At 39.8% G+C, this 26,234-nt stretch overlaps 2 protein-coding genes across 2 annotated transcripts in view; one reads left to right on the top strand and one right to left on the bottom strand.

The window, feature by feature from the left end:
* Positions 1–7,752, bottom strand: part of LOC143289176 (conserved oligomeric Golgi complex subunit 3-like) — a 53,349-nt gene extending 45,597 nt beyond the window's left edge. The window contains exons 1-4 of the mRNA XM_076598101.1: positions 7,588–7,752; positions 4,999–5,133; positions 3,715–3,776; positions 1,626–1,791 (exon numbers count right to left, since the gene is read on the bottom strand). Coding sequence (XP_076454216.1) covers positions 1,626–1,791; positions 3,715–3,776; positions 4,999–5,133; positions 7,588–7,752 — 528 coding nt within the window. The remainder of the gene's footprint in view (positions 1–1,625; positions 1,792–3,714; positions 3,777–4,998; positions 5,134–7,587) is intronic.
* A 189-nt stretch (positions 7,753–7,941) lies between these two features.
* On the top strand, positions 7,942–24,097 carry LOC143289178 (presenilin-associated rhomboid-like protein, mitochondrial). The gene is made up of 9 exons (XM_076598104.1): positions 7,942–8,015; positions 9,730–10,015; positions 11,897–12,043; positions 14,653–14,791; positions 15,733–15,882; positions 17,663–17,742; positions 18,911–19,021; positions 20,313–20,410; positions 22,370–24,097. Exons 1-9 carry the CDS (start codon positions 7,957–7,959, stop codon positions 22,461–22,463), a joined length of 1,164 nt encoding a protein of 387 aa, XP_076454219.1. The 5' UTR covers positions 7,942–7,956; the 3' UTR covers positions 22,464–24,097.
* The last annotated feature ends 2,137 nt before the right edge of the window (positions 24,098–26,234 follow it).

Raw genomic sequence — 26,234 nt, forward strand, 5'->3', positions numbered from 1 at the left:
GAAAAGGGGGTTGCATCATGTGCAAAAAAAGGCATTGAAAAATGTGTCCAGTAAAGCAAATAGTCACAGTCTGCAGATTTACACAATTTTGAAAGCTCTGCTTGTGATAATGGACAGCTTTCGCGATGGAGAAGGATCTCTGTCCGATGACTGGTTTGAAAACGAAGGTTACTGACGACGACAGTGATGAAACTGACAGCCCACTGGATGGTAATTCAATGGTTTTTAAACAAGTGGCTGTGACTGACAGAATATGTGTAGCCAGTGTTGGAAGAAGGGGAGGAGAGGGAGAGGAGTGATGTAAGACCATAGGTCAAATGTCAGCCAGAGGTCATCAAGGGGACGTGGCTTTTGGGAAGAGTGTACTCATATCTCAATGCAGGCTGTAGGAAATTGACAATGTCCAATGCTCCACGATTTTCATGAAACGCATGGCTGAACCTATACTGGACGTGAAACACGTGTTTTTTGTTTTTAGCGCTTTTTTTTCACTGAATCAGATGGATGACTTGTTTGAAGAGGTAGCAAGCCGGATGCACAGCAGACACTTTAATCGGCCCACGTGCAACTTGAAAGGAGTGAATGTCATCAAAGAACTTCACCCTCTCACTTGCAAACGTTCTTTGCTGTCAAAAAGCTTGCCAGCTCAGTTTCTGAGACCGTGATCGACATTTTACGTTAACTTTACCCACCTTTGTCATTGTTGGGACAGTGATTTACTTACATGTCCGCACGAGCTGTGATTTGTTTTTTTCTGAATTTATAGCCTGTTTTAATTTCTTCTACAGGTATAATCTGACAATCTGGCACGCTATTTCTAGCTGCATTTTGTTTCTTTTCTTTATGGATGTCATTATGTAGAGGTGGAAATGGAATTTTTTGTTGTAAAACATGAGAGTCAAAGAATTGACAGACAGACAGAAATACGAAAAAAACTTAGCTGTATGAAGAGCACAGGATCAGGAGTCAAGATTTTTTGCCGGAAAAAGAGGAAGCTTGTCAGGGATACAGAGGGGAGGTAACCTACTTCCGGGAGGTTACAGGCCGTAGCTACTTTCGTTTTCTCTGCACTGGCGGATAGTAGTTTGCACAGGACAGGAATCCGACTCCCTGCCTGAGTCTGCACTAGTGGGTCACAGTAAACTATGTGTAGTTAAACGTGATTTTGCATACCTGAACAGTTATCTACAATCAACCTAATTGGACAAAAAAAGCCCAGATGCAGAATCAATACTCACTTTCCTTCACAAAAAATATTTACTTTCTTTCTGTATCGCCAATAGCTTTTGTGCTAGAATCTTTTGTGATTTATTACCCCCAAATCCTCAAAATTCCCTGGCAAGGGGAGAGCACTTTTTTTTATTTTACAAAATTCTCTGGCTACGAACTGGTTAAATTTTGCACATTACGAGTGATAACTCTCTCCATTTACAATGTACACAACCTTGAAAGGAAAACAAATAAACTTCCAGACAGTAAAAAAAGAAGAAATATTGGAGGCACTGCTCTGTGGTGACATGCTCTCCCTAGGAAAAGCATCCCAGAAATCTGTTGTAGGAAACAAACAAAACAAAACAAAAAAAGCGATACTACATCATACCTAAAAAAGCAATACATCATCATACCTGTTCTGCCAGCAGGTGTTCACACTCGTCATGCAGGGCGTTGGTCTTGGTGGACACATTGATGTACTGCTGGTGCAGCTGGTGCAGGTAGTCGACACACTGGGTGACTTCCCCCAGCACCGTGTCGCACTGTTCCTGGTAACCTCGTAGCGAGTCCAGGTAAGGCCTGGCAGCGAGAGAAACATTGTGCTGAACAACAAGTTTCACTTTTTTCAATGTTTTCCAGTCATGCACGTTTTCTGGTGAAAACAGAGAGATGGAACAATGAGTTACACACACACACCCTCACACACACACATACACATGCATGTAAAATGTAGCCCAAAGACAATAACTGGACAAAATCAGGGAAACGCCTTCTGTCACAACCCATAAGGGGTTGCCCATGAACCCCCGCACCTTCCCAGACTAACTAACACCCCGACAACACAAAACACAGAGACAGAAAGTTCACACAAGTTTAACCCTTTAACTGCAGTACCATTCTCAGTCAGATAATACCACAGCATAGTTAACACAAAAATAAATTTAGAAACTCTGGCACCAGTTCTGTTTGATAATGTCAGTTCACTTGAACCAAATTCAGGCTCGTCCATTGAAGGCCAGTGTTAATGAACCTGCTTAAGTCGCATGTCTGCAGAATCGGAGAGGGTAACATGGGACGAGGGACAATGGGTGAGGGTGTTTGAAGAAGGCAGGTCAGAGGAAGGAGTGGGTGTGAGGGAATTTGGGATGTACAGGGCAGAAGGGGAACGAGGACCACTGCAAAGACGAATCCTGGAGTTCCGTTGGGATGGCTGACAGGGGAAAACCACAGGAAAAATCACACAAAAAATCTGTAACAGACTCCCATGTCTCTGGAGACTATGCTCTTTTACAAAAAAATTATTCCCCCACCCTCCCCCCGCTCCCCCTTTTCCTTAAGCAATACACATTACGCTAAGCAGGGGAGTAAGTGGATATCAATGCAGTCACTTTCACACAAAAACTACAATGCCAACAGGTACATGAACTGTTTGTTATGGTTTCTCCAATAATGAAGGAGTTAAACTCATATATAATCTGAAAGAGACATTTACCCTCAATGACAATATGTCGGTATCTATCCTTGTGGTTTCAAACTACTGAAACAAAACTCAATGAGGCAATACTGCAATCTCCCAATCACATTTCAAACACCACACAAATGTTTTGGAAATCTTATGCCGCAGTTAGACACAGTTCACATTTTAAAGGAAATAAATCTGAAACACCTGGAGCTGAATACACAGCAAAATAACACAACCCTAACCACAACCTTATCAATTATCCCAAAATATCTAGAAATAAAAGAGTACCGGGTTTAAAAGATTTCTGTTAAACACCTCTCTCAACCTTATACACACCAAAAACCTAAATCCCAAAATGCCAACAAATGTCACAAGTTACAACACTAACATCACAAGGACAAACTAACTATACAACTTCTCCCTAACCTGTCAACAGGAAAACAGGCACACCACTGGCCCAGGAGAAACACACAGAACACAGACCCACACCGAGAAAGAAAGGGGTCACAAGAATCGAACCCACAACTCCTGTCAAGAGGGCACCCAACAGCTTGCTTGCTGGTTTGGCGACCCGTCTCCAACCAATGCTCGGCTCCAAAAGCAAAGCAAAACCCTTCCTTCCAAACGATGTTACTTCTGAACTCATCTCAAGAGTTCAAAATGAGAAGGAATAAAACATGCCAGTCACACATCACAAGAATTTCACTTGCATTAGTTCAGCATTGAACTGAGCACACAAGAAAACTGTGGAGCAAAAGGGGGAGAGTGAAAGAGGGAGAAAGGGAGAGGGGAAAGGGAAAGGAGGGGAAGTGAGACGAACATACGAACACACGCACAAATGAATGCCACGAGCTGTGACACCTTGGTCTTACATAACTATTTGCTTAATACAATAACAGGTATGCATTGATTGTTGATTGAAACATGAATTTCTCACCTTTGAACATAAACAATGCACCATAATGCGTCATCAAGAAACATAACACGTAACATTAACTTTTAGTTTTACAGAAATTTACACACAGAAAGCTAAATTTCACCTGTACTGCTCTTCTTCTCCATGCTCAATGGAATCTTCCAGTTGTGAAAACCAGGAGAAGAACTGAAACAAAGTTGTTGACAATGATGTGCAGCATACTGCATATGATGTGGTGTCTGATTCTATATTTTAAACTGTCAAAAGGGAAAGTCTATATCGAAATCAGCACTATGTATAAGATGTCCTTCTTTTAAAGATTATATATTACTATTTTGCTGAGGAGAGAAATACTGATTTATCACTGAAAACCTCACAAACTTTAGATGCAGCAATTAAAAGTAACAACTAACATGTATGAATGAAAAAATGTGAATAAATTTATCTTTGCATGGAGTGATATACGTCTACAGCTCAAATGTCAAGGCTCTAAAGTCTAAGAAACTGAGAAAACTTTAAAGTAAATTAATGTTCTCACTCAGCTTGACAACCCATTCTGAAAAAAAGAAAAAGGAGAGAAAAAAACATTTGAAGGCAGCTTAATGATCTGAATGCCACATGGACAGCTGCCTTCTTTCTTTTATTTCAGGGCAATCCAATGATCTTTGTTTGTTTGGCTAACAGCAACCAAGATGGAAAGGCAATCCAATGTTCTTTGTTTGCTTGGCTAACAGCAACTAAGATGGAAAGGCAGTCCAATGTTCTTTGTTTGCTTGGCTAACAGCAACTAATATGGAAAGGCAGTCCAATGTTCTTTGCTTGGTTAACAGCAACCAAGATGGAAAGGCAGTCCAATGTTCTTTGCTTGGCTAACAGCAACCAGGATGGAAAGGCAGTCCAATGTTCTTTGTTTGCTTGGCTAACAGCAACCAGGATGGAAAGGCAATCAATTTCTGACAACAAACAGGCCTGAAAGTACTTATATTCAACTTCAAGATTTTTTTTATCAAGTAATCAAACCAAGATTTCAAATATGTACACATATTCACTTCTAAACACAGAAACTCATAATCATAATTGTCTGATATATGCATTACACATATAAAAACTGAGATGTTAAATGATTATGATAGTTGATACATCACAACAATGTGTGAAACAAGCATGTCAACATGCGTAAATGTTTTGTATGGATACACATTCACTGACACACAAAAAGTAACTGTTTTATAAATGGTTTACACAAAACACAGACATGTGATTATGTTTACTTGTATACATGTACACATCTACTCACACACACACACACACAAACACACATTTACACAAAACACAAGACATGTGATTATGTACACTTGTATGCACACACAAACACACACTCCAAACACACAACCAAACATGCACTGACCTGTTGGGCATTTTCGATCTTCTGTCCGCCAGGTAATGACTGCTGAATAAAAGTGTTAACATCATCCTCCCCGTCGCTTTCTGCGATCTGCTTTGCTGGACGAATGGCAAGCAATGGCATGTCATCTTCTGGCAACTGCACACACAGTCATTAAAATTTGAAGCATACAGTATAAACTCAGAACATCTTTTAGTGTGTGTGTGCGCACACACACAAGCTCACGTGTGCATGTTTGTATGCAAGTGTGTAGGGGTGAGGGGATGCATGATAATAAAATAAGTGCATGCATGCACAAGCACTAAGTTATGCACCATGACCATATGTGCACATGTATCTGAAATCCTGCTGTATAAAATGTATGTTTGTATTCCTGATTCATGTTTGTACCTTTTATGTGCTATCCCCCCAATGTTCCTTATGACACATGGTAACAGACATACATTTTACTCTTTTATCATTAATTCTTATGGTAGAACAGGCACTGTTTAGATAGTTTACTTCCCTATTTTCTAATGGAAGTAAACTGTTTATTTCGATATAATATATTACAAAGTGAATTCACTCACACTGCAATGAACTCTGGGCATTGCTGCCTGAAAGTAATCATTTCAAGAGTTAAAACTACAAGCACAACAGAATGCAATCCGATGTTGCTGATGCTTTATACAGTATACTACTTTACTACAGCTGTTTTCTATGTGTAAAATACTGATAATACATTTGGGAATTCAAATGTTTGTCTCTTTATATAATTCTTATGATATACTTTGACTTTTTACTATTCCTGTTACATTTTAAAATGTCATGAAATTCAATTCTATTATTTGCTTATGCACAATCACATTCCCTCTTCTCTCTCACTCAAGTCTTTGTCTCAACCCCTACCCCAATTCATCCACCATCTTGTCTCTCTTATTACCCAGTTGGCTTCTTACTCCAGCTGGTTAAAAAATAATTGTACTCTTATCCAATAAACCTACTTTTTTCTGCTGACATGATGTGGGCCAGTTCATTTCTATTTTGAATTATTGTTGTGAGTGGTGAATATTAATGTCAGTACTAACTAGATGTACTGTTTGTTCAGGTATATAAGGATAACTTTTTTTTTCCTTTTTTTAAATATAACTAAGTGTGAGTGAGTGAGTGAGTGAGTGAGTGTGTGTGTGTGCATGTGTGTGCGTGTGTGTGTGTGTGTGTGTGTGTAAATTATGTCTCTATACAAACATATATACTATACAAAAATAGTTTTTGTCTATAAATCTGAGTAATTTACATTTTATTTTCATTTAACTTTTATCTGAAAATATCAAATGCCTTTAGCTGTTTAAGTTTAGTGTGATAATAATAATGAACCATAAACATGGGAGCATACATGAGGTATGAGTTTATCAATTCATGCATAAAAGAACACATAAATAATAATATTTATAAAAAAATATATAATAATAATAATAATAATAATAATGATAATAATGATAAAAATAATAATAATTCAAACAAGAAGTATAAAATGCCTAATCAAGTCATTTTGCCGTAAGCGTTTCTGATTTAAAAACAACTGATAATATCCATTAAATCATTGAATGCATATATATATATATATATATGCAGGTTGGTCCGACAAAGAATGACAAATTATAACAAGACACTGTAAAACATACATTTAAACACAAAATGAAAAACAAACATCTATAACCTACACAGTCATCCAGCCAAACACCAAAGCATGTTCAAACACATACACACACACAAACAAACACAGAAAAAAACAAAACAAAAACAATCCCCACACACAATACCACTCTCACCACACACAGTGTATAGCTGCATGTGTAAGAGGGTGATGTGTTTCGTGATGCATGCAGTATTCTTCATATGCTGTCCCAATGCAGCATTCCATGCACTATTGGTAATTGGTTGTGAGACAGAGAGACACAGCAAGTTAGTGAAAGAGAGATAAATGTGTGTGTGTGTGTGTGTGTGTGTGTGTGTGTGTGTGTGTGTGTGTCACTGTGTGTGAGAGAGAGAGAGAGATAGAGAGGGGAGGGGGTGGGGTCAGTTTTAAACTTTTAATGCTTAAAACTGTAATTTTCAATATTGATATTAAAGTGATAAAATCATGGAAATATTCAGCAATGAGATGACAATGGTGATGATGTAGATCTATGATCATGGTGATGATAGTGTGTGTATGTGTGTGTGTCACTGTGTGTGTGTGTGTGTGTGTGTGTGTTGTGTGTGCAGTGGTGTGCAAGAATGAATGAATAAACAACTCCACAATTTCCTATGTCTTTATGCTTTTAATTTTTGATTGTCACGTGAAGTTCGGACTACATTCAGACATAACTGGTGGGTTTGGCAATCGAGGAACCTCAAGAAAGCATCACTACAAGGCCAAGATGTACTTTTTAGTCTTAGTGTTTTGATAGTGCTCAGCCCAGTACATTAGTCGATGCTTCAGCTTCTTCCTTTTGGTTTGCAATTAAAATATCAGTGTCGGTTATTCATAAAGTGCTAAAAGTACTCCGTACTTCAGGATCGATTATTAATTTACTATTTTGTTTCGTTTTGAATGCATAACATTCTTACTTCTGGGGGTAATGGTCTCTCCGCAGCAATAGCAGTCAGCTCAATCAACGCATCTTTTTGTTTAGGTGTCAATGGAGCAATTGGATTTGTCTTTGCTTCCCAGAGTGACAATCTGTCGCGAATGACTCGCTGGTTAACAGGCCGTGTTTGCGACGTGTCAGCCATTTTCGGCTGGTAATGTTAAATCCATGACCATAACAAAAATTAATTATTTGCCAGAATTCACAAAAGATAAATATGACATACTATATATTATATCAGACTGTTAATTAACTATGTATAAAAATGTCATCTAGCTATACAAGACTTTTTGCTCGATTTCTTCTTTTCGGATACAGGAAAGAGCATTTTTTTATTCACTGAAAAGTCATGGCTGCGAACGTCTGCTATCGGTTTTGTTGCCGGCAACTTCAACAACATGTTTCCAGGTTTGTAATAATAACATCATGGAAATGTGATTTTTAGCTTGTGCCTAAATTCTAGTCTCTGTTTTCTGTCAAGGAAGACTAAGGCTGCCGCGTCATCCTTATGAAATAAGCTATCAAAATTGCATGACTTTGTCGGAACTTTCGACTTCGAAAGTTAACTACTTTATGCAACTGACTGAAACGTGCATATTTCCACGACTGAATCTTTGCACATTGAGAACACACACACACACACACACACACACACACACACACACACACAATAATAAAAGCTAGTCTTCATCGCTGTTTTAATAAAGACGAGATATTTCTGAACCGGGATAATATTTAATACAATTTGCATTCAGGCTTGTCGATTATGATGCAATTTTAACTTGTTCGTCAGGGAGTGGGGTACATATGTACAAGTTTTCTGACTTGATACCCGATGTGTACCGTGATTGAAAGTCCAATGCTTAAACCACTCGGCTATTGCGCCCGTCGATTGATTGATTTATATTTCTGTTCTGTATTCATTTATATATTTTTCTCTTTATTACTATTTTTTAAAAATCTATTATTATTATTATTATTAATTTAAGTGTTCATCTGTCTTTTATTTTTAAAGGAATGTTTACTCTAGACCTGACTAAGTGCATTGGGTTATGCTACTCGTCAGGCATCTGTTTAGCAGATATGATGAAGCATATCTGGATTAGTCAGAACGTAGTGAGGCCTCCTTTAGAAACTGAGGCTGTGACTGTGAGGTGCTACCTCACCAAGGTCCCTTAACAACAAATCATTACAAATGTATGTATTATAATGCGCCACCTATAGAGGCAATCAAGTGATTCATGTTAGTGGGTCGATCTAGTCAGCCTGGTCCATGCTTATGCACCCAACAAAAGCTATGCACAAATTTTATGCTCCCCATTGCACTGTTCTCAGAAGAAACCCTGAAACAGTGAAAGAAAGCCACTGTAAAGTGTTCATTCTAGGTGACTTGGAGCGCCAGCCTATTTGTTGGCTCAGTTTGGCACTGGGAGGATGAACGAGAATGGGTAGCACCTACAAGAGCTCTCTTGTCATGGTCTCTGCATCAGCAACACGTTTTTCAACACTAAACCTAAATACAATCTCCTGGAGACACTCTTGATTCAACCACAGGTACCAGCTCGACAAGATTCTTGCCAGGTGTTCCAGCCTACCCAGAGCCACACTCACCCACAGTAACCAGAGCACTGATTGTGACACTGACCACTTCCATGGTGTGTGTGCAGCAAGGTGAACTAGAGTCACACTCACCCACAGTAACCAGAGTACTGATTGTGACACTGACCACTTCCATGGTGTGTGTGCAGCAAGGTGAACTTGTGCGCAAAGAAAGTGTAGCATAAGAAAGAATGGCAGACCTGCAATGGCATCAGCAAAACACACTAACAAGGAGAAAGCTAAAGTGGAGAAATTTGCATATGAGCAGGAGGAATCTCTTCTGGGACCACCTGGTGTTAACATCTGTGAAAGATGTTAGTGTTTCAGGGAAGCTGTCTACGAAGCTGCCATGCCTACATTTGGTAGGAAGTTCAGCAAGTTGACAGATTGGTTTGAGGCTCTCTCTCTCTCTCTCTCTCTCTCTCTCTCTCTCTCTCTCTCTCTCTCTCTCTCTCTCTCTCTCTCTCTCACACACACACACACACACACACACACACACTAACTGGTTTCTTTCATGTTTCAGGTCATGTGATCTGATCAGGCATAGTTTACAAGCAAACGTGAAGAATGGATTGCTGAGACGAGCTGGAACCCAATCCCTAGTGACACTTCCACTGTTGAGAAGCTGTCCAAACGCTAGACTGTATCATAGTCTTGGTAGACAAAGGGGCTGGCAGAATGCTTTTACAGACACCAGAACAGTGCTGTGGAGGACTTTTCGGTCACAGAGGAGAGGTGAGCCTGTCACCAGATCCAGCTTTTGGAGTGATCGGCAGGGGCTGCTGCGACCATTTGCCTTCACAGTTTTTGTAAGTGCTACCTTTTCTGCTTGCTCATGTATTCTTTTCTTCAGGTGGCATGAGTTGTGATACAAAAAAAACAAAAACAATTATCTGTGTAAACTTTATGGTTCTCCTGGCCTCATTATTGATTTCAAATAAAAAAAACCCACAGAGGTAGTCATGTGTTTGTTCTGTATTATCCATGTATTTTGTGTGGCTTAATCAGGATCATAGAGGCTGTGCCAGTCTTGAATAAAAGTTAATGTGTGTTTGGATATTTCTTCTGTCATAGCTGTTTCGTGCACATGTGAAGTGATTGGTGAAAGGACAAGCCCAGCACTTCCTTTTTTGAGGAAGTGTCTAGGTTGGTTCCAGTGTACCTTTTATTTACCTGTGTGCTTGCTGAATCGGTGGCATAAGCAGCATTGACTTGAAGTTGTGTACCTTGTGAATGGAGATAGTTACCACAATTAGTTTTCAGATATATTATTTGTGCCTCTTTTGCAGGCTCACTTAAGAAGCATTTATTGAAATCCTAATCTTCACAGTTGTAATGTATTATTTGCTATTAGATAAAGTCCCATGTCAGCATATTGTGCAGACCTGCTTGTGCCTTTGCTAATCCATTGCCTTTGTGTGTATATACAGGCAGCAGATCAATCACCTGTTAAAGAACATATTATTTGTTTCAATGGAAGTTTGGTTGTGGAAACACAAACATACCAGTTCTCTGGGCAGTGAAGTATGACTGCATGGCTGCTTAAATGATGGTCTTACACATAAAATTATGCTCATGTGATCTCAGTTTCAGTTGAAAAGTCCACAATATAGCATGCATATTATACTAAATGTGAAAGTGAAAAAAAAAAAAAATCTCAGATTTACGTGATTGATTTGCAGAATGGAGAAAGTTGCAGCTGTTCGTACAGTCATATTACCTTTTTTTTTTTTTTTTCTTTTTCTTTTTTTTAAAACTTAGGCAGCTTCTTGAATGGCGTAGTCCATTTTGTGAATGATGATGTTTTTAAAGTAAAAGTGTCTGGTGTACCAGAGACTTTGACAGCCAAGGAGACTGGCTGAGAATTAACAAGTGAACTGGCACTTCACATTGCAGTTTAACAACATGCAAGCTGTTATGGCTTTGTGTAAACTTAGTAGTTTGTTTTCTGGCATGGTGCAAGTTTTTACTTTTGTTCATTTTGTGTTCATCTACTTGACATCAGACTTGGGAGTAACAGCAGAAACAAGTAAATTGTTGGAGTTTGAAAATGCAGTCGCCAGTGTTAGGTTTGGAAGAGAATATGATAAACAGGAAAGACCTTTTTGGCATGACTGACTTCCTGAAAAATCATTGTCAAATGAGCCAGTCATAGACTGCCTTGCTGCCATATATCATACGGATGTGTCATTTCAAATTTGTATGCATGAATGAACAATGAGTGATTGCAAACCTAAACCTTACATTCTTATAGATATTTCATTTAAGATTTCTTTGAAAATGCAGACTACTTCCCAAACAAGAATTTTTCACACAGCAACAACTGTCTTGCAGTTCGTTCACTTCTATGTTTCAGTTCTTTTTTTTTTTTTTTCTACCTGTCTAGTTATGTCCATCTTTTATTAAGTTGAAATCAGAGGTGAACCACTGAAGGCGTCTCTTCCCATCTCTTGCTTTTTTAATTTGTGTACAATTGGATTCATACAGTGTGTATTAGTTTTGTGATACTGATTGTGTACGCATATGTGCTCTTTCCACTCAGAATGTGTGAATATTGCATAGTGGATATAAAAGAGAAAGTGAAAAAAGAGAAAAAATCCTTTCTGTCACACAGAAATTGATGTTTGCAGCTTGAACTCTTTGCAGAGAGCACTGACAGATGGTCACTGTTTTCTGATTGGCTGTTGCAGGTATGCAGTTCCAGTTTCATTGGCTGCATGATCTGGCAGTATGAGTCCCTGAGGCATCGTGCCCAAGAAGTGATGAAGGGTCTGGACCGACAGTTCAGCAAAATTTTTGAACCCACCTATCAGAAGGAAATTGGCTTCAGAGCACATGTACAAAAACACTTGTGGTATTTTAGGTTCCTCTCTTGACAAATTACTCTGAACCATTTCAGTGTCAAACCTATTCTATGCTCAGTGATGTGTGATGTCATTGGTTGTCTTGGTCATGTACAAAAACACTTGTGGTATGTTAGGTTCCTCTCTTGACAAGTTACTCTGAACCCTTTCAGTGCCAAACCTATTCTATGCTCACTGATATATGTTGTCATTGGATGTCTTGGTCATGTACAAAAACACTTGTGGTATTTTAGGTTCCTCACTTGACAAGTTACTCTGAACCCTTTCAGTGCCAAACCTATTCTATGCTCACTGATATATGTTGTCATTGGATGTCTTGGTCATGGTTGGTAATAATTAAGAAAAAGATTTTAGCATGTAAACAGTCAGATATAGTATATGAATTATATAACCTACCGGCAACCTTTAAAAAAAAAAAATTCTGTTAAAACAACATTTAAACAAGCTTAGATTAAAACTGTAAGTCAAAACAAACATCCCACCACAAAAATTATGTTTCTATGTGTATTACAACCAAAGTTACAGACAATTGAAGTTCATTGCACCCTGAAAACTGGAGCATGGAGTGTGAATGGGTGGGGAAAACTACATAAAAGATCACTCTTTGAAGTGACATCTCACCAAGGAATACAGAAAAGGGAGAGGGGAAACATACTGGTGTGGTCATTAGGTCCCCATGTTGCAGTAGCATTTGCCCATGTGCCTTTTGTGTGTGGTTTTGTTTTTTGTTTGTTTTTTTTGTTTTTGTTTGGTTTTGTTGTTGAGCTGTAAATTTTACTTGTCCGTTTTGGGGTTTCTTTTTTTTTTTTTTTTTTTCAAGTAGGCAGAATCAGAATAGTTGGCATATTCATTACAGTCTAATCCTTTTATTTATAACTAGATACTGTAATGCTGAAATTAAAAATATGATTTATCATTTGTTGCATGTTTTATGCCTGAGGAACACTGATTGTGTTGACATATGTTCTTGGTTATAGCTTTTGATCAGGATTTTTTTTTTCTTTCTTTCAGTTTCAGTCCTACTTTGACCTCAACAGTTAGCTGTGCTTTAGGCAACAATAAGTAAATAAATTGATAGGTAAGTAAGCATAAGCATTAATGAACAAATGATATGTGATTCCAGAATGTGTTGTTACAAATCAAGTGCTTAAATCAAGTTACCAATCAGATCATTCCAACACAGCCTTTGACTGGTTTATACAGATCTTGTTTCCAGTGTCTTTACAGCATTATTCTGTCGCTGTCAAGGAGTGTGTTTATATTTGAGTGTGTATGTATGCGTGTGTACACTTGTGTATTCTAATGATCAAGATCAAAAACTGTGATACCCACAGTTTTACTATGGTAATCATTTTCACACAAACCAACATTACGGCATAATTTAATTTAAAGCTGTTTTGCAAAATAGTCTTTTTTTACATCTTGTTTTATCAGATGTGTTAATTGATTGACTGTGGTGATTGAATATGGGTACACTGATTGAGCATGGTGATTGGATATGGGTACATTAATTGAGCATCGTGATTGAATATGGGTACACTGATTGAAAAGAAGAAACAGCGTTGAAATAGTCGGAAATAACTGATGTTTGACTGGTTCTTGGAAATGAATATTCATTAAGGTATCAGAACAAGGTCAAAGCAGATGTTAAAAATAGATTCTGAAATGTGTGTAGTGAGAATGCTTGGAAGTGGGGTGGTACACAAACTGTTCACAGTTAGGCCTACCTACCCTATGTCATGCGTACAGGTGGGGAGGTTTTTAAGCGCGTGATCAACTATACATTCACTCATTCTTTGTGGTGACAACAGACGTCAGGTGACAGGCCAAAAATAAGTTGGTTTGTAGGTATCACAGTGCCAAGGTCTCGTGTTCAGTCTTTATCAAGCCTGGTAATGGCACAACGGTTTATCAAGGTTAGAATATGAAGCCTATGAAACGTCAAGATCAGAAATCAGTAAAGTCAAGTCAAAACAGACCTCATCCTCCTGTCACTGAAATTGTGTCCATTGTGTAAAGACTTGAGTTATGCTATCCCCCCCATTCAATAAAGCAGTTTCAGTTTCTCAAGGAGGTGTCACTGCATTAAAACAAATCCATATTTGTAACACCACATCTTGGCAAAAGCTAGACAGCAGCATAACCCAGTGCGCTTAGTAAGGCCTCGAATCCATGCATATATATCTGTGTACCTATCAGAGTGGATTTCTTCCACAGAATGTTGCCAGAGGATAGCACTTAGGTTGCCATGGGTTCTTTTTCTGTCCACCAAATGTGTGGTGAATACTGGAACTCAGTTTATCGTCTCATCTGAATGACTAGATGTTCAGTCAAACTAGGGAGCAATCGTAAGAGTGGGAATCGAACCCAGACCTCTGTGGGCACTGTATTGGCAGATAAGCATCTTCATCATTCTGCCAATCTTCCTCCTTATCAAATGAAGCATGATTTTGATGTGACTGGTGATGTTTTCATTCGTTGCTGCATTTAACCTATGACTTTTCATATGAATGTATGTGACTGGTAAGGTTTTCATTCTTTGCTGCATTGAACCTATGACGGCGTTTTGTCTTGGCGTTCAGATGAACGCAATGTGGAACAACTTGTCAGACGGACAGAAGATGGTGGCTGGGATCATTGGCCTCAACTTCCTGGTTTTCTTTGCCTGGAAGGCACCTTCTCTACAACCATTTCTTCTTCGTTACTTTTCTTGTGTTCCAGGTTAGTGCTATGTATTGTTCACACAGGAGGGGTCGTTATTTTATTTTATCTTTTAAGAATTCTTTATTCATTTTTCAGTGTGTATGTGTGTGTTCATGAAAGAGAGAGAAATACACAGACAGAGTTTAAAATCAGGGTGTGTGTTTCTTTATGATATCAGCAACATATAATACCTGCTGGTCATCTAGATGTTCACCCCTGTAGTATGCTGTTGGTGACTACACATGTATCTTCATAGTTTAGTGAATATACCTTATGCTAGTAACTGTGTTGCTGTGCATCTTTCTGCAGGTAATATGAATTATTAAACAATTTCCATAATTTCACTGTTCACCAAGACAAAGGCACACTCTTTCAGTCTAATAACATGTAGTGGTCCCCTTCAATTTATACACACTATCTACAAATCTAGCAACCACATGCACAGTGAGGAAGATCCTTAGCTTTGAAGTCACATGTCCTTGATGGGGTTAAGAAACACTTGTCCCCATTACATATCTGATATGTATGTATGATAGTTGTGTCCAACAATGACCATCAGAACAGCAGAAAAGACAGCTGCTGTCCCTGTCTGGGCTAGAATTTGATTATAGTGGATAATGTGTTGCCCAAGTTACATTCCAACTCTCTCGGCCAAGAGGGACTTCCACTAATTTATACACAAGACCTACAAATATACGCCAGGAATTGGTGCACAGCAAGAAAGATCCTTAGCTTTGCGTAGCTTAGCTTTTGAAATCACATGCCCTTGATAGGGTTTGTAGAAACTTCCCCCCATTAATTTATGCACAAAACCTACAAATTGTGAAATGCACAGTAATTAAGATCCTTAGCTTTGAAGTCACATGCCCTTAATGTGGTTAGGAGCAATGAGTGATGTACTTGTTTATGGTGCACCAGGGTCTTAACCCTGTGACCCTGACCTTGACCTTGATCTGCAGGTAACCCCACAGTGTCGATGGTGCTGTCAGCGTTCAGTCACTTCAACCTGTGGCACATTGCGGCCAACATGTATGTGCTGTGGTCCTTCGCCTCTGTCTCCCTCAGTCTGTTTGGCAGGGAGCAGTGGCTGGCCGTCTACCTCAGTGCAGGTCAGTGGTGTTTGGATCTTCTTCTTGTTTTCAGTAGATTACATACATTTTTATGTTAATTTATTGGCATAATATATGTTGTGTGTGTTTGTGTGTGTGTGTAGTTTGTGTGTGTGTGTATTTTACTGATTTATATAGATTTATTTGTTGTATGTTTTTATTTGTACATATTGATATACAATAATTTATTGTCGGCTGCGTGTGTGTTGTGGTTTGCATCAGTCTAGGACATATGTATAAACTGCAGAGAAAGGGAACTAACGTCTACAGTATTTTCAGATGAGTCTACATGTAATTTGGAGGAAAAACAGGTGGGGTTTTCTGGGGGAGGGGCTCGGGGGGTTATGTTTTGATTGGGTTTTTTTGTTGTTGTTCTTTTAAGCATCAGCATGTATGTAAGTCTGTGGAGACTGTAAACTCCCCAGGGTGATCGGAGAACAGGCTTCTGCAGGCAAAACAATGAAGCATACAAATGAAAATGAAGAAACACAAAGACTTAGCTGCACATGTATTGAACGGTGTCTTGAATGCTGCATTTGAATCGGAAAGGATGTAGGAGTTATCTTTCTTGAATTCCTGTGTCAACAATGTCTTGGGAATGGGATGGAGTGAAATAATGGGGGAGATCATCATCATCCAGTTGACAGCCACAATCGTCTTGTTGATTACTCTGCCACAACTAGAGGGTTGAATGGAGACAGAGATGCTGTTGTTTTGAAAAGATAAAGAACTTGACAGATGAGGGGGAAAAAATGTTAACATTACACCTACTCTTTGTGGGTTTTATCAGCAGACTTTACTTTTCTCTGTTCACCCACTCAGGGGCTAGCTGATCCCAGTCCTCCAGAAGGGAGGGTTGGGCCCCCCCAAAAAATCAAAAAATCAAAATGTTCTAAAGAGTGGCGGGGGAGGGAGGGCAGTATTTGGGAGGGGGATGCCTAATCCTACCTACTCTATCTAACTACTACTTTTGCGGTTTTCAGTCTTCTTGGGGCACTCTTGACTTAAAGGTGTCAAGGGTGTCGGCTGCCATTGCTATTTTGGGCAGCGCATTCCAGTCTGCGATGGTTCTAGGCAGAAAGGAGGATCCTCTGTATTGGGTCCTTCACTGGATGCGGCTCAGCTGCTGTATGTGTCCTCTTTTCAGTCTGGCAGGGGCAGGGACCAGCTTGCTTCTATTCACAATTGCCTCATTGTTGAGGATTTTATGCAGCATAGCTAGCATAGTGACCTTTCTGCGGTGCTGGAGGAAGGGCCACTGGAGTCTGTCAATGATGTTAAACACGTTGGATGTGTTGTGGTACCTGTTGGTCACAAACTGGGCTGCTCTCCTCTGGACTGATAGATAAGGAGGGATGTAGGAGGTGGGTTGTGATGTTAACTGGGAATGGAGAAAGATAACAGTTAAATAGAAAAAGAGAGGGGGCTGGCATTATAAAATTGAAAGGCACGCATAACAAGATGATTAGAATTATTGATCAGTGTTTGTAAGCTGCATGAGTATATGTTTGTTTGTGTGCACAGTTTTGTATATTGGGGTGTGTGTGTGTGTGTTCGGAGCATTCATGTGCGCATGCTATTGTGTGTGTGTGTGTGTGTATGTGTTTGTATTTGAATTCATTCAGTCATGTTCCTTTCCATCATTACAGATCATGGGAATTGCACAGAGCTCTAAACCTACTTCCTGCTGTCCATTGGACTGATCATTCACTTTTCATTACACACAAAAATTTGCCTTTTTTTAACTCTAAATTTCTCTTTCTTTCTTGTAATCCCCCAGCGAGCTTGTCGGCACTGGCCAGTCTTGCCAACAAAGTACTTCGTCACAAAGGTCTTCCTGCTGCTCCTTCACTTGGTGCTGTGAGTATGCTCTGTTTCATCAGCTTATTTGTTTCTAATCATAAAATCCACTTGTAATAACTTCAGATGTCAGTCCTTTGCTGTCATTGTTTTTGGCTTGTTGGTTTTGGTGTTCCTGTTGTTGGGGGTGGGGATGGGGAGTTGACCGTTGTTTTTATCCATTCCATAAAGATGGTGGTGATTAGTGTCATTGTACAACATTGAGACTGATGTTTCAGTTTGTTTCTCAAGGAAGCATCACTGCGTTCGGGCAAATCCGTATATGCTACACCACATCTGCTAGGCAGATGCCAAAGCAGCAAAGCAACAGCATAACCCAAGGTGCTTGGTCGGGCCCTTAGTGTATGCATATACATTTGACTACCTATCAGATTGGATTTCTGCTGCAGAAACCCTTTTTTTGCAGTGGAATCCTTTTCGGTGTGCCAAGTGTGTGCAACACATGGAACCTTGGTTTATCGTCTCATCCGAATGACCAGACAGTCAGTTTGATTTTTCCAGTCAAACTTTGGACAAAGGGTGAGAGCAGGGATGGAACCCAGCCCCTGGACACTGTATTGGCACAAGGGTGTCTTAACCATTCTACCACTTGATGTGTAATTGAAGTATAATCATGTATGACATGTTGTTCACGAATGACATGTAATTGTATGTATTGACTGGCTGGTACATTGCAAGGAAAAGAGTCTTTTGAAGCGAAAGAAAAGGTTTGGCTCGGAAGGGCACCAGCTGCAAATGTAATAACAAAATAACCAAATGCATAAGAAGAAACATGTTGCGTTTTAAGGGTGCTGAACTAATTATGAGAAAGTCATGTCATCCTTCAGTGACAAGGCTGGCATGATGCTGCATTGTAATCAGAAAGACTCTGGAATTCAACTGGTTATTGAAGACATTTTTGCCATTGGATTCTACTTCTGTTGTGTTGTAACTGATACCAGTGTATGTGGAGGCGACTGGTGCAAAGACAACTGGCAGCAGTGAATTTATCTATGTCTGTTTATCTATCCATCTGTCTGTCTGTCTATCTACCCGTCTATCTACCCGTCTATCTATAGGGCACAGACTTTAATTCTTCCAGAGTGTGATTCACACTTCTTCCTTTGTGGAAGGAAGCCCACGTTTTTGGTGTGTTCCAACTTGTATCTGCATCGTTGTTTGGTTTCAGTCTGGTGCCATCATGTGTCTGCTGGGGGCGGTGTGTGTGGCGCACCCTGACGCTCGCCTCAGTATTGCTTTTGTGGGCGAGCTGTTCCCTCACTCCTTCTCTGCCGGCAGTGTAAGTGAGGATGGTGACGCTTTGTTGATTTTAGTGTGTGCTGTGAGAGAGGAAGAATGGGGCTGATTTTGGTGCTGGTGTTGCAGTTGGGTTTTGCATTGTTTGGGCGTTGTGGTGTATACGACTGGTTTCATTGTTGTTGGCATTGGTTTTTGTGTGTTTGCTATGGACATTGAGTTTAGTAGGTACTTTTGATGCAATGTCTTGTCATTATTCAGCATATCATTTGCTTATTTGGCCAACCTGCATGTTTCAATGGATGATTTTTTCAGCTGGAACAACATGTAATTGTAAAGCACTTTGAGCAAAATCATTGAATGTAAAGAAATCTCTGATGTTTGGCAAGTTTTGTTTGTGTATCTCTCGACCCTGATTAAAGCTTGGATCTCAGACCTGGTTAACACCAGGATATAATAACAGGCAGAGTAGAGTACAGCCTTTTTACGTAGTCCCAACCCTAAAATGGACCTCTGAAGCAACATGGTAATCATTATCATCCTTATTCATCATCAGTATGGAAACAAATTGTCCCAGATTCTATGGCCTTTCATGCCTTGTTCTCAATATGACCTGGTGACATCATCAATCTCCATCCATGAGATGAGTCCTGTCAAAGTCTTCATTGTCAGCAAATTCATGGGTGACTGTTATTAGGACTTGGTGGCAATTTCCACTATGGAAGGGGGCCTGGGGGGGAAGGGGGGGGGGGGGGCTCGCTCAGTCTGGCTCATTGACGACATGAATATTGTTGTCAGTAGGGGTCCTATGTAGGTGGTGCCCTGTGTATGTTGAGTCAGAACAGGCACTACTGAACACCAAATAAGTGACTCATCAGCATTGCCGGGTCTCCTCTGATGTGTGGCCTCCTAGTGACCTAAAAACATTGATAATTCCCAATGTTTTGCTGGCACTGGTACTGATGGATGAACAAAAGTGTGGCTGTGTATGGGCTGGGGACTCAGAATGAGTGACACATGAGTAATGCCGATGGGGCAGCAAAAAGTAAAACAAAGTTATGTTTATGTGATATTTGATTGTTGTTCCTTGTGTTTGACAATGTAACTCTTTTGTATTGTCTTTTATGCAGTGAAACAAGGTTTGTCAACTATAGAAGAGCCCTTCATTATTGTTGTTATTATCATTATCATCATCATTATCATGCAAACCCTTTGGTAAGTTGTGCATTACTTGACAAACTCTTTGACCGGTTGCATGTGAACAGTACATGTGGAGCTTCAGTTGATCCCATGTTGAAGAAGTGTGTGTGTGTGTGTGTGTGTGCTGTGCTCAGGCATTGAAGGTGATAGTTCTCCTGGACACGGTGGGGCTGGTCATGGGCTGGAGAATGTTTGACCACGCTGCTCATCTAGGAGGTATTCTGTTCGGAATGTGAGTGTCGTCTATTGCATTCACTTGTTCAGAATGTGTCATCTTGTATCTGGTCATGTTTGGACTGTGAGTGTTATCTCTTATCTTGTTTTGTTCGGAATGTGATTGTATTGTCTTGTTCGGAATGTGAGTGTCATCTGTTGTTTTGTTCGGAATGTGAGTGTCATCTCTTGTCTTGTTCAGAATGTGAGTGTCATCTCTTGTCATGTTTGGAATGTAAGTGTTATCTCTTTGTCTTGTTTGGAATGTAAGTGTTATCCCTTTGTCTTGTTTGGAATGTGAGTGTTATCCCTTTGCCTTGTTTGGAATGTGAGTGTTATCCCTTTGTCTTGTTTGGAATGTGGAATGTGAGTATTATCCCTTTGTCTTGTTTGTAATGTAAGTGTTATCCCTTTGTCTTGTTTGGAATGTGTCATCTTTTGTCTTGTTTGGAATGTGAGTGTTATCCTTTTGTCTTGTTTGGAATGTGAGTGTTATCCCTTTGTCTTGTTTGGAATGTGGAATGTGAGTGTTATCCCTTTGTCTTGTTTGTAATGTAAGTGTTATCCCTTTGTCTTGTTTGGAATGTGAGTGTTATCTCTTTGTCTTGTTTGTAATGTAAGTGTTATCCCTTTGTCTTGTTTGGAATGTAAGTGTCACCTCTTGTCTTGTTTGGAATGTGAGTGTTATCCCTTTGTCTTGTTTGGAATGTGAGTGTTATCCTTTTGTCTTGTTTGGAATGTGAGTGTTATCCCTTTGTCTTTTTTAGAATGTAAGTGTTTTCTGTTGTCTTGTTTGGAATGTGAGCGTTATCTCTTGTCTTGATTGGAATGTGAGTGTTATCTCTTATCGTATTTGGAATGTGAGTGTCATCTCTTATCATGTCTTGTTTGGAATGGTAGCGTTTACTCTTACCATGTTCAGAATATGAATGCCGTCTCATGTCTTGTTTTGTTTGGAATGTGACAACCATCTCTTGCCTTATCTTTTGGGAATGTGTTCACTCTTGCCTCGTCTTGTTGGAAATGTGAGCGTTATCTTATGCCTCATCTTGTGTGGAATGTAAGCATCATCTCTTGTTTGGAATGCTAGTGTCATCTCTTGCCATGTCTGTAGATCCAAACCAAATAAATATTCTTATTTTCTTCACTTCAGTAATCAAGACTAAAATTTGTTTCTGTTGTTTTATTTTAAAATAGCTTGCTCCTAGTAATCAACGTAGAGTATCTAGCATTTAATGAAAAACAGTTCTGACGTTGTATGGAATGATTATATTTGACGATGTTTTCACAAGAGCAGCAAATATGCAACCAAACAAGGGAGGCAATATTTCCCTATAACCACATAGTTTGTCTGGTAACCTGAGGGTTACTGTGCATTTGTGGAACAATCATGGTAAGGTAAACAGAGAGCCCACCCAGGAAGCAGAAGATCCTGGATTTAAGTCCTTCAAGGAAAGGGATTTTTATTCTGCCCCTCCTATTCAGGAAGTTCAGTTTCAGTTCAGTTTCTCACTGTGTTTGGACAAAATCCATAATACATGCTACACCACATCTGCTTAGCAGATGCCTGACCAGCAGCGTAACTCAATGCTCTTAATCAGGCTTTGAGAATATTAGGGAACAGACATTGAAAACTCGGGATCTACTTATTTTGAACTAACTGGAATCGTTTGGTCTTGTTTGACATGGTGAAACAAGGTAGGCTGGCTGGCTGATGTTTGCTGAGATGAAGAGCAACTACTACTGTTTAGTGGTTGTGAGTTGTATGCTGGTTCTCTCTTTTGGAGGAGTTTATTGTGGGAGACCAACAGCCAGTTTACACTGGTATTCTTGATTACTTATGCAAGGATGCATGTTTTGTGTGTGTGTGTGTGTGTGTGTGTGCATCTTGTTTGTTTGTTTGTTTGTTTTTCCACATAAAGAAAATGTAATTCCCTCACGTATGCCTATGTACACGTTTGCACAAATGATTTTGCAGATGGTATGTGAGTTACGGCCACAAGATCATCTGGGGACAGCGGGAACGTGTAATGCGCTGGTGGCATGAGATAAGAGGCAAACCCAGCAAGTGATCTCTCCATGTCTCCATGTGTCCTGTTCATAGTCACCATGTACATAAAATGTTTTTAACGTGTACTTCAGAGAGGGACTGAGTGGAAGTCAGTGTGTGTGAGAGAAAAGAAAGGGTGGGAAAAGATGAGAAATGACTGGAAAATGTTTCTGTGCTATTTTCCCGTACTATGCCATGTGTCTTTTTTTTTTTTTTTTTTTTTAGAGAGAACCTTCCTGACTGGAATTGACATGGTAGTTCATAACAGTTCATCCTGAGTGTGTGTGTTTGTGCAAGATATATTTTGGTCTATATGAATACAGTGGAATGCAAGTCATCAATATTTAAATCATTTTTGGAGGCATTTTGAATAGATTGTGATCTGTAATTATTCCGTTTATCTACAGATTACTACTTTTTACTTCATGGTCTTATGACAGATTACTACTGTTTGTTTTGTAAAGATCCTTAACCCCTTCACTGCTGGTACGTTTTGCTTTAGCCTGTGCTGATTTTTTTTTCAGAAAAACAAGAAAAACACGTCAATGATCTTGATTTGTTTATATTTCAAAAAGTACTGAAGATAAGGGCATAAAAGTATGTATCAAATGAAAGGAAAATGAACCAATATTTTGTTTTTAACACTTGCAGGTTAGAATAATGAGTCATTCTGACACAAAAATTCCATAAAATGCCATAAAAAAAATACTGTCATAAAAAAAATTAGGACTGTCATTCCACCATGTAGGTGCTACAACATCAACTAGGCTGTGACCCAGTCTTTCTTGTGACTTTTTTTTTATCAGCCACACACACTGTCCAAGGTTGTGCAACAGTGTACTTACCCAGCATCTATTGCCAGGAAAAACGCTGTGTGTCGTACTTGTGGAACAGTCTTCAAGACACAGTGCTGGTTTGCTGGAGCAGTCTGGGCAGTAGAACCTCACAAACTTTATTTGCCTTTTCTTCCAGCAGACTCTGCACCTTCTTTGTAGCCTTCTGTGGGGTAGGTGGGATGACATCAGTGAATTGTTGTCCACACAAGACAAACAGCATGGTCATCTTCAGCAGTGTCTGGGTCTTGGTCACCAAAAATCATGGCACTGATTACATCCTTCTGGAAATCCAGAAATGTACTGCTGCTGCCTCCCTTTTTGTAGAGGATGTGTGCATTCAGCATGGCAATTTGTAAAAAACGCACACAGCTTTTTGTACCACTTCAGGGTTTCGCTTGTGGCATCATAGGGCTGCAGCTGTTGGTTATGATTGTCCATGGCACCCATGTTTTTGTTGTAATCCAGAACTGCTGGAGGCTTGTTTGCTGCTCTTTGGTCTTGCTGCTGCTGGACTTCAGCTGCAGGTTTGTGGCAAGTTGTCAACTCCAGATGGTCCAGGATGAACATCATGATCATCACCATGCTGCATACCTGAAACACATTGCATGAAAGACAAAGTTTTTGTTGTTTTTTTGTTGTTGTTATTTTTACATATATAAAGTCTATGAAATTGTACCATTTTATTTCTGATTGTTTTCAGAAGGTGAAATACACACACACACACACACCTACCCCCCTCCCCAGCCCCCTCACACACACTGAAAATGGTTCATGGTATGCCACACCCCCTTCATTCTCTTTCTCATACTAAACAAAATGACAACACCACACACACACTTTTCTACAAGTGTTGCATTTACAGAGTAATTTTGGCATACAAATATGTATATCATTCTCTGATTTCAGTTTTGTAAACATCATCTCCTCCTCCCCATCCCCCCACCTCACACACACACACACACACACACACACAAACCAATACACTCTTGAGAACGAATACAGAAAGGGTAGCCAACACACGCTGACGTCAACAATCTGCCAGCCAGCCAGCCAGCCACGCCTCCTCGCATAGTGTCAGTCACACACAATACACAGTAACTTGTCTCTCTCACACACACACTGATCAGTGACTGACGAAGCTACTTACAATGTCTAACACATTCAAAACACACACAATGCAGATATATTCATTGTTACAACAAAGAGAAATATATGATAAACTGGAAACCTCATGAACACCCACTTGCATCTTGAATCAGCTTAGCTGCTTCTTCAGTTTAGAAGTGCAACACCCCTTCCATTCCCCTTCATGTCAAAATCGTGGTCACCGGCATCATCTTCACGCAGTTCTATCTCATTCGGTCCAAAATCGTCATCTCTGCTATTTGCATCTTGAAATATTTCTTCCAATACTTGTTCAGGTGTTGGGGTTTGTCTGTGTGCAGCCATGGCTTTGCACACACAACTTGAGCTTCGTACAAACTTGCAAAACTTTCGCCATAAATATGATAGTGAGCTGAATATTTTTAGCTTATGGTACTCAGGAGAGAAAGAGCTCTCAGGGGAGCTAATTTAATGGTTAGCAGACTGTGTTTTCTGCAGTGCGAGGCCATAAACTGAGAACGTCGTATAATGACGTAAGTAGCACGTCAATTCAGCATCGGTGAGAGACAATTCATGATGTACGCTGTACATCAACAATGCAGTCAAGAGGTTAATTATTCTGTTTGTTTACAGATTACTACTTATATAAATAATTCCATGAACTTATGGCAGATTACTACGGTTTATTTTGTAAAGATCTTTAATTATTCTGTTTATCTACGGATTACCACTTTTTATTTTATGATCTTGTGACAGATCACTGTTTGTTTTGTGATCTGTGACATGCGAGATCCGTATGCAAGAGTGGTTAGCTGCTATCTCCTGACAGCTCCACTCCACCAGTGTGTGGTGGTGGAAGAACATTATCAGTGTGTATGGCAAAAAAACACAACAACAACAACAAAAAACTTCACCTGCAGAATGTACACACTGATGATTGTCATGAGTCTTCAGTCTGATCTCCAGACTCTTCAGGCTCCTAGGAAGCGAGAGGTTCCAGTGAGTGTCTGAAAGCATGGCGTCTTTCATGCTGGTTAGGGTCAAACCAGGGATTGGATGGGTTGCATAATCAGTCTTCTTCTTCAGTAGCAGACTGCGACTCCCATGTTCACTCGAACTCATATACTTTAGTGGGCTTTTACGTGTGTGACCGTTTTTACACCCTCCACACAGGCAGTCATGCTCTGTTTTCAGGAAGGGGGGGGATGCATGCCAGCTGTGCTCTTATTTCCACAAACCACTTACATGGATTACAGGATCTTAACATGCGTATTTCATCTGTATGCATATACGTATACATGAAGGGGGCTCAGGCACTAGCAGGTCTGCACATCTGTTAACGTTTGCTCACCATTGAGAATTTTCCTTTTATGTCTATGGAATACCTGTCATTGTTGGAATATTTGTAACACTATGCAAGCTAGAACTGCTCAGATTACTCAAGCAGTCCAGCCAATTTTCCTAAGTCTGTGGAATTAGCATAAACGTTTGAACGTTTTTCACGCTAAGCAAGCTTAGAGCTGCTCAGATTGCTCAAACATCCCAGCCAATTTTCCTAAGTCTGTGGAATTAGCGTAAACGTTGGAATGTTTTTCATGCAAAGCAATCTAGAGCTGCTCAGATTGCTCAAGCAACCCAGCCCAACCTACCTTTGTGGGAAAGCATTCCTCACTGAGGCCATGTTCCAGCTCTGACATCTCATCTATGTTACCACTTGTGTCGGACTCATTTTCTCACACCTTTTACTGTTTTCATTTCAGTACTATTTTGTTTGGGTAACCATTTGGGTATCTTCGCTGATTCACCTCGTGGGGATGCCAGGGGTCTTTCAGAATAAACAGCATACCTGCCTT

The sequence above is a fragment of the Babylonia areolata genome, chromosome 13, assembly GCF_041734735.1.
Source record: "Babylonia areolata isolate BAREFJ2019XMU chromosome 13, ASM4173473v1, whole genome shotgun sequence".
Lineage (NCBI taxonomy): Eukaryota > Metazoa > Mollusca > Gastropoda > Neogastropoda > Buccinidae > Babylonia > Babylonia areolata.

Coding starts and splice junctions, on each gene's coding strand:
- LOC143289178 (XM_076598104.1), top strand. CDS start 7,957: ATGGCTGCGAACGTCTGCTATCGGTTTTGTTGCCGGCAACTTCAACAA. Junction 15,883..17,662: donor GGCCGTCTACCTCAGTGCAG/GTCAGTGGTGTT, acceptor GTAATCCCCCAG/CGAGCTTGTCGGCACTGGCC. Junction 17,743..18,910: donor CTGCTCCTTCACTTGGTGCT/GTGAGTATGCTC, acceptor GTTTGGTTTCAG/TCTGGTGCCATCATGTGTCT.